This window comes from Gekko japonicus, unplaced genomic scaffold, assembly GCF_001447785.1.
Source record: "Gekko japonicus isolate JY-2015 unplaced genomic scaffold, Gekko_japonicus_V1.1 scaffold3023, whole genome shotgun sequence".
Classification (NCBI taxonomy): domain Eukaryota; kingdom Metazoa; phylum Chordata; class Lepidosauria; order Squamata; family Gekkonidae; genus Gekko; species Gekko japonicus.
The window spans coordinates 6,795-16,062 of NW_015177105.1; the positions used below are offsets into that span (position 1 = coordinate 6,795).

A 9,268-nucleotide genomic window follows, 5' to 3' on the forward strand; every position below is an offset into this window, starting at 1 on the left:
TCAAAGAAGACGAAGGGGACGGCAAAGGATGAGATGGTTAGACAGTGTCATAGATGCAATGAACATGAAATTGAGCAAACTTCAGAGGACGGCGGAAGACAGGAGGGCCTGGCGGGATCTGGTCCATGGGGTTGCGAAGAGTCGGACTCGACTGTGTGACTGAACAACAACAACTTTATGTCTGCCAATTTCTAATGAACAAAGTTTTAGTCCAGTGGCACCTTTAAAACAAACAAAAGTTTAATTCTGGGTATAAGCTTTAAACTTTGTTGGTCTTAAAGGTGCCACTAGACTCAAACTTTGTTCTGTTGCTTCAGACCAACATGGCTACCCACCAGAATCTGCTCTCTAATGAAGTTACCTCTTATTAAATTGCAGTTACCTCAGTAACACACACACATTAAAAAATCCTGAAAGAAATAACGTTTATGATTTGATTAACTGACTTTATTATCTGTAACTGGCTATGAAAAAAATTTACTTGGTTATTTATTTATTTATTTAATTTTTGAATTTATACCCCGCCCTCCCCGCGAACAGGCTCAAGGCAGCTTACAAGAGGGCAAGATATGCCCATACATAAAACAGGATAAAATCAGTAAAAACCAACAAATATTACAAATAAAGTGCTCAAAATTAAACAAGATGGTCATTCATTAGAGGTAGGTGGTTTTTCATGGAGGTAGGTAGTGTCCAGTAGATGTTAAACTGTCTGGTCCAGCAGTACCAACCCAGCGCTATAATGTGGCCAGGTCTTCCGTAGGGCCGTCTCCTTGCTCCATTTGTTGCCAACACCATTGTAGTGGTGGTAGTGGCAGCTCCTACATAAAAGCCTGGCGAAAGAGCTCCGTCTTGCAAGCCCTGCGGAACTGTACTAGGTCCCACAGGGCCCTGATCTCCTCTGGGAGCTCATTCCACCAGATAGGAGCCGAATACATTTTTAAAAAAACAGATTGCAAATACAAGCACTTATTATTTATTTATTTATTATATTTATATCCCAACCATCCTGCGAACAGGCTCAGGGCGGCTAACAAAGCGGTACAATGTACCTAACTGGCATAGCCATAAAAATTTAAAACTACATAAAACCCATACTCATTCATTACATAAGCTAACAATGAGCAATAAAATGCTCGCAGTACTAAAGATTAGATGGCGTGCTTTCCACATCTATATCCACGTTGTTCGCCCGATCATCATCCCTCGAGCCGATGGGCCTAGCGATACAACTGGGCCAGACCTAGGATCCAGAAGTTCAGTAGGATCACTGATGGTAACAATAGTAGCGGCTCCTATTTAAAAGCCTGGCGGAAGAGCTCCATCTTACAGGCCCTGTGGAACTGTAAAAGGATATTAATTAGCTGTTCCCATATTGCAGACTGCTGGCCGCTTTGTGGGTAGGGAGGAAGAGGTCAATACAAGCATGGAAAACAGAGGAGGATGCCAGCTGAGATGAAAGCTGTCACTGTCCTCAAACAAAGGCCTGGCAGAACATCTCTGCCTTGCAGGCCCTGCAGAATTGCATAAGGTCTCACAGGGCCCTGATGGTATTTGGAAGAGAGTTCCACCAGTTCGGGACCAGGACTGAAAAGGCCCTACCCCTGGTTGAGGACAGCCAGATATCCTTCGGGTCAGGGACCACCATCATGTTGTTGTCCAAAGAGCGCAGTGTCTTTCCAGGGACATAATGGAGGTGACGGTCCCGTAGATACATTGGTCCCTGTCCACCAAGGCCTTATGGGTTAACGCCAACACCTTTAACTTGACTCAGTATTCCACTGGGAGCCAGTCCAGTTGGCGGAGCACTGAATGTATATGTGTGGTCCTTGATGTTCCTGTAACCAAATATGTTAAACTCCAAAAATGGGCTGCATCTCAGAGGCTCCCAAATCATATAAAAATTCTGCCAGTAAGAATTCACAAATATTACTCTATTGAAAACAGTACAACACTGTAGTCAAATACAACATCAGTACCAATGAACTCACAAAATTTAGAAAAGCCCAGTTGTCAGCTGACCAAATAGGATGTTATTAAGCAATCAAACTAACCAATAGCTGAGACTTTCTATAAAATTGGGAACAATAATATTCAAAAATAACAATAACAGTGTGGAGTTATTACATTCAGAGATAACAGTAACAGCAATACAAGGTCCCAGTATAGTTCCCTTGTTTCCATAAGAGGTCTTCTTCAGTCGCTATTACAGTGAGAATGAACCTATGCTGAATGAAACAGTGAGGGGAAAAATTCAAACCCCCCACAGGAATGACCTTGGTGATAATCTCCCGGTCTTCTGTCCAGGATAATAAGCTTACACTTTCATCAAGGAGGAACATATATTCCACAGTAAATTCGGCACAGCCTGCTGACAATTCAAAGGTGGAATGGGGCTAGTTGCCAAGTCTGATGCAGATGAAAGAATGCCAGTTTGGCAATATGCATGACTTGGGCCTCCATATTTAAAGAGGCATCCAAGATCACTTCTAAGCTCTTGATGCATTGTGCCAGTGTTAGTGGCGCTCCGTCAAGGGTGTGTAATCTGTACCCCAGTCCCAGCCACAGAACATCTGTCTTAGTTGGATTCAGTTTCAACCTGCTCTGTTTCAGCCCCCACCCAACTTTGTTGAAGAAAGATTTTGAACAATCTACTGTGAAACAGGGCAAGCCTAGTTCAAAGCTGGTTTGGCTGGTTTAGCCTAGTAGTTAAGACTAGAGTTCTGAGCTGGAAAGTCATTGATCTAATTTCTGATCATAAAGCATTGTCTAGCAGGCCTCCATCTTTAATATATTTTTTTTACATGCGATTTATATACCGCCCATGACCCCTAATGGGTCTCAGAGTGGTTCACAGAATACTACAGTGTAGTAGTTAATCCTATCTAGGGCCACAATATAATGAGGGGGAGGGGAGACCTACCAGCACCCTTTTTTTGTCCGGCATAGACTTTTTCCTTCTCTGGCAGCTTCATTGTTGTTCTGGCGCTCCAGCTGGCAGTCGGTCAGGCTCGAGCAGGCAGTCCCGATTTTCTCTCTCCTTGGAGTGGCGCGCCCCGGGCGCAGCTTCGGCCAATGTTCCAATGGCTCCTGCCGCGCTGCATCTACGTCATCGCGCTGCTCAACTCCGACTCTGCCTCTGTTCGACCAGGCGCCGCCTTCCTGGGTCGCTTCTGCCGCCATTGCTTTCTTGCCGCTGCCGATTCTTCTTTCCTTGTCTCTGCCGATCGACCCCCCCAGCGTAAGCCAGGAGGAGGGTGGACTTAATGTGGACTTAATGATTCTAGTTTCCCTTATAGGGTTGCCAGAAGTGTCACTGATACAAATTGTATATGGAAAAGCCATTCTTAAAAGCACCAAATAAGTACTAAGTTATCTTTTTTATTAATTGCAAACTTCCTGGAAATACAACTGATCTCCAGAGTAGAGATCAGTTCCCCTGGAGAAAAGTGGCAGCCTTGTAGGGTGGTCTTTATTGGCATCACATCCATGCTGAGCTCTCTCCTCTCCCTCTCCCACTCTATTACGCCCAGCCTCTATCCTCAAATCTCCAGGGATTTCTGATCTGAAGTTGGTAGCCCTACTCTCTCCATCTCACTGCAGAACCCTTCCCGAGATGTGATCAGTAGTTGTACAGGAGGGATCCCTGTACTCCCTGTAGCACATACTCAGAGCCAGCAGAGTAGAATAAATTTCAGTCTGTGCACCACAGTATCTTGGTACTGCTCACTGTGGCATTTTGCTCCCAATCACAATCGTATTACTCTAGACTGAGCCAGAGACCTTTTGCTGAATTTCTTTGATTGGATGCATCTGTTTGGATTAGGGGAACAGATGATGATCAGTACACCTTTTGCATAACCAAAGTGTAGGGGGGGAAAGTCTTCAGTGATCTATGCATATTACATTTTATACTGAAAGTAAAATACTCTGATTACTGTTTTCTGTATTCATCGGTGTTAAAAGGTTTTTTTAAACAATAGATCTATTTATCGCATGCAGCAAAACAAATAAGGAAATACCCTTTTAAAATGATTTATTAGCAGTATTAATGTTCATGATATTGTAAGCATGCCATAAATAAAAAATAAGATCTCTTCCCAAAGGAACTTGAAATATAATTTTTAACAGGGGGTGGAATAACAGAGGAGTAGGCGGAAAGGAGGAATGGGAGCAACAAGGGTGTTAAGAGAATAAGTATGAGCAAATATTGTTATAAATAGGCTTTGAATCAGTTGGAGGATGATTAAATCCTTCCAGTCATCTTCACAGAAAAGGGATTTTGAAGAGTCATTTCCAGGGGAAGATATTACCATATTCTGGTTCCTGACATAAGGAGGAGCAATCGAAAATGGGTAGAATTTTACAAAATATTTTCTACAATACTGTCCTCTTATATTTTAGATGATTGCGATTTTCGCTATGGCTGCTATTTTCTTACATCGCCTTGAAGCAAATATTGCCAGTTACGTCTTGGTTTTTTTGGTTCCTGTATATCCAGCATTAATCTTCATATTTATCTGTATATCGGTAAGTTGAACTGCAAGGATATCTACAGACTGTTGTGATTAGATTGGACCACTGCTATTATAATTCACTCACCAGTTCTTTAAAGCCACAGATGTGCAGATCTTCTTATTTCCCTGGAAATCAGCACTGTTTTCGCCTTGTTAATACACGGTACCTAGAGCTGAAGTACTGGGTCTGCTTCATAATGATTCTGAAAAATAAAAAGTCACCAATTTATAGCTCAGAATTTTGTTGCTCTGAGCCAAACTGGACATTATATTTTTCCATGAGTTCACCATGGGGATACTTCTACTGCAAGTCCTGGTGGCAACTCCTGTGTAAAAAGCAGTGATGGGCCCTATTTTCATTGGGACAGTGGTGCAAGGGGAGGAGGGGCTCCTGCTTTCCTCTCACACCATTTTTGGCAGCTGAAACCAAAAAGGAGGGCCACAGGGGGGATTGTTATTCACTCTGTTGGGAGCTTGCACATGCACTGAACGCTTGCATGCACAGCCTTTGACAGGGTGAATAACACTTTCTCCTACAGCCCTGGGTTGTTTCAGATGCCAAAAACGGTGCAATGGCAGTATCTATAGCTGTTTGCAACCCGGGGGTGAGGGAGAACACCTGCACACAAACAGGTAAGGGGAAAAAATAGATCACAGCTTTACTGGCTACAACCACAGGAGCACGGGTGCAGCATGGGGATAGATCCAGCATCGGGCAGGCTGCCTGCCTCTCAATATGACCCCATTCTCCCAGCCTGCCTGCAGGGGAGGACACTGCAGAGTGGCAAGCCCCGGGATCCAACATGGGTACAAGTTGCTGTGTGGTTCCCTTGCCTGAGCTGGGCATGCCACCAAATGTTCAAAGATTGTTTCAAATGAAGATTTTACCTTTTGAGATTTTACCTTTTACCCATGCCTTTTAGAGCTCTTTTTCTTGCCAGTTTAAATGCCAACACTTCTAAAGGTATGATTTTAAAGGAAGGATATGACTCCAGAACTAGTTAGGATGCTTTGTCTAATGAGATGTCTGTTTTGAGTTTGAAATATACATGCAGATTTAAAAGGGAAAAGAAAACTGAATGTTTTATATGTGGTGAAAATCATCTTGCCAAAAAATTGTGTATCTAAAAATGGTGCAAGACAAAAGCCTCCTGGCTCACGTGGTCACACTGAAAGAGTGCCACTTGGTAGAGGAGTAAATCGTAGCAACCACATAGTTTTTAGATCTCAGACAAAAGGAGAATCCCAATGCAGCTAGTAATGTTAACAGAAATGCTCAGAGGAATGGAAATAGTGGTTCTGCTAATCCTTACAGCTAATCCTTACAGGGGGACACTTGCTTCCCCCCCCCCAATTCAATGGCTACCTATGGGCTGCACTACTTTTTTTCTTGGTGCAACTTTGTGTCTCTGTCAGGGGGCGTTCCTTGCCTGAAATGGCTTAGAGAGTGGGCTAACTCCAGCCATGCTTGAGTTACGCTGATGTGCAGCCACCCCAGAATTGTGCTAGGGTCCAAGAGCAGCTAGGGCCCTTTACCAGTGTTACCTGTCCTTACACTGGCATTTCTCCAATATAAGCCATCATAAGGGTCAGCTCACACCCCCCTTAAGATTGCACTGTAAAAGAAGATAGAATGAAATCAAAGAAATGAAAACACCAACACTGTGCATCTTGCAAACTTCCTGACTCCGACCAAGAAATATTGGTGTGGAGGGGGTGTTACAAGTTTTAAATAAAGCAGTTTTTTTGTGAGAGGATGGATGTTAACGGTCTGTACACAAATAGAGGACAAAGTCATGAGTAAACATGAAAAATAATGCACCAGTTGGGTGGCTGAAACTTGGAAAGTCCTTGGTATGGAGAGAGCCCTAGTTTCTGCTAGCAAAGCTGTGCAGGGCTGGAAGGGTTAAGTCTCTTGTTTCCTAGCTGGATGGCCCTGATCCAAATAATTTCTGCACAGGCACACAGACTGCTTTTTTACAGACTGGTATAGATTTTGGTAATGTCCATTTTGGCCCTTGCTGTGGAAGGGGCTTCCTTTGTAGTATAAATTTTCAAAAATTGTTTTCATTGTTTGATGCCTTTAAAAGCCCACCTCATGTTTTTATTTCCCCTGGGTCATCTTCTTGAGTGCTCAGATTTTCTCAGCACTAATTACAATGTTCCCGATTTTAATCTGTGCTTAGAACTGAATGTGGGGAAAACAGAATATCAGCTGTGGTTCTCTTATAGTTGCTGTATGAAGTTGGACCTTCACCGAAGTATATAACTAAGCTCTTGGCATCTTCATTTGGGGTGAGAACTGACGACATTCTTCTTATTTACAGGAATGAGATTTTAAACAAAACCTTGATAATTTCTGCTGTCCACAGTGAGTCCCAAAGTAGTTTAAATAGCATGATGGGCATTGTATGTTCTGGCAGCTTTCAGGTCTGTGGGTTTCACGGTCATCTCCCATTACCTAGCTGGTTAGAACTTATACTTAAGAAGACAGGTAGTGAGGAATAATGCATCATACAACAGACTCCATGCTGGCAAATGTCATTGCTTGCCTATATACTTTCATTCAATGAGTAAATAGCCTTCCCTTGTTTTGGGAATCAGAGGATCAAGACCCAATTCACCTCTGGAATGATTGGGTGACCTGGACCATACTCTTATTAGGTAAAGGTAAAGGTTTCCCTTGCTCGAAAGCCAGTCGAATCCGACTCTAGGGATGCAGTGCTCATCTCCGTTTCCAAGCCAAAAAGCCAACGCTGTCTGAAGATGTTTCTGTGGTTATGTGGCCGGCATGACTAGACACCGAGGCGCACAGAATGCTGTTACCTTCCCACCGAAGTGGTACCTATTTATCTACTTGCAATTTCTTGCTTTCAAACTGCTAGGTTGGCAGGAGCTGGGACCAGAGATGGGAGCTCACTTTGTCATGTGTCACTCGGGTCTCAACCTGAGTGTCACTCGGGTTACCGACCTTCCGGTCTGCAGTTCAGTGTCTTAACCACTAGAGCCACCGCTCTTTATTCCTCAGCTAAAAATCTGAAATGGTCATCACTTATTTCTTTAGTTTGTTGTGAGAAAATTTATTGACTTGGAACCAGTGGAGCACTTCTGCTGACAGAATTGTTTCTGCTCCCTGAGTATGAATTCCTTGCCTCGTCCAAAATATCCCCAAAATGATGGTCTAGGGGGACAGGGGACCCCTAGGAAGAGCCCTTTGGATGACATTTTAGGGTGCTGTGGGAAGGGGAGGTAAGAAAGAGGCAGGAACTGTTTTGTCCGTTAGGCTGTATTTGATCCAAGCTAATATGTGAATATATTCAGTCAGTTACAGTGAAACCATTTCCCCCATAATGACAATTATCCAGAGAACTGTGAATCCGTGTTTTGGATAGTGTTGGGAGCTGGTCTTTCTCAGCCCCAATCAACACTGAAGCAGGGTAAGAGCAGGAGAAGAGCAATACCCGGACTCAATTTCAACACACTATCCTGCCTTTCGGCCTCCCAGTCAGCAAATCCCAGTCCAGCAAACCCATGTCCATGTGTCTGTAAGAAGAAATGTCCTGGCTAGAGGGTCCCAGGAATTGTGTGGAAATGACTTGTATCATTGCATCAATGACAAGACTTCTCAAATTCATTTTAAAAAGTATACAGAGATGAGAGATCTCCTTTGTCTTTAGGCATCAAAATCTGAGTTCACTTTCTCTTGTTATTATTGTGAAGGTACACTGTTCTCCATAATATTGATTTGCATTCATGTTTGGTATAAAATTAAATTTTCCTGGAAGACACTCTCTTGACTCCGGAAAGATTGAGAGAAAGTGTACAGAGAGGAATTTCTCTCTTCTTCAAAATACTACAGGTTTGAATTCACTCACTGAAACTGACTGACTATAAATTTAGATCCATAAAAGGATTGCTTCATGCAATATACTGTTAATGTAAATCTTCTGCTACAAGAAATGGTGATGGCCATTGGGTTGTGTGGCTTTAAAAGCAGGTTAGAAAAAGGATAGGTCTGTCAGTGGATATTAAGCCTAATGGTTAAAGTGTCCTGGACAACCAGTTCTGATTCCCTGCTCTGCCATGGAAGCTCACTGGAGGTCCTTGGTCCCATCACATTTACTCAGCCTAACCTCCCTCACAGGGCTGTAATTGTGAGGTTAGAGTGGAGGAGGTGAGACAATGCAAAACGCCACTTTCTCCCACAAGGGAGAACAATGTGTTCATTGTTGTGGAGGCCCGTTACAGAAGGCCAAACTAGATGTGACAGTGGCCACATGGCCCACCTGTAGCCGCCAACATCATTTTAGAGGAGAATTTAGCCATTTTAAAATTTCTGAGGTGGCATAGTGGCAATAGGCAGTCTATATGATAGCCTTTTGTAGCCATGCTGCCTCACAGCAATTTTAAAAATGGCTAAATTCTCCTCTAAAATGGCGTTGGTGGCCATCGGTTGGCCCCATGGCTGCTGATACATCTAGTTTGATCCAGATATAAATGTTCTAAAGCTTTCTAGTGTTTTTGATAGTGTGAGGAGCAGTTACCCTCCCTGACATGTCCTGGATCTTCCTGCACAAACCAGTGGATGACTTGGGAAGGGGAGCTCTTCACGGTTGTGTCCATCATTCACTCTAGATTTAAATGGGATATTTGTCAGTTGGCTATTTGCTCAAGGAGGTTATACTGCCTTCTATCTCAGCATGGTGTAGAAGGTACTCCTTAAGAATTGTACTGACCACCGGAAGAAGATG

General features: G+C 43.3%; 1 protein-coding gene across 1 annotated transcript in view; it reads left to right on the plus strand.

Moving 5' to 3' along the window:
• Positions 1–9,268, plus strand: part of LOC107124788 (ATP-binding cassette sub-family A member 8-B-like) — a 49,472-nt gene that overhangs the window by 3,054 nt on the left and 37,150 nt on the right. Inside the window, exons 2-3 of the mRNA XM_015428297.1 lie at positions 4,405–4,530; positions 6,750–6,812. Coding sequence (XP_015283783.1) covers positions 4,405–4,530; positions 6,750–6,812 — 189 coding nt within the window. The remainder of the gene's footprint in view (positions 1–4,404; positions 4,531–6,749; positions 6,813–9,268) is intronic.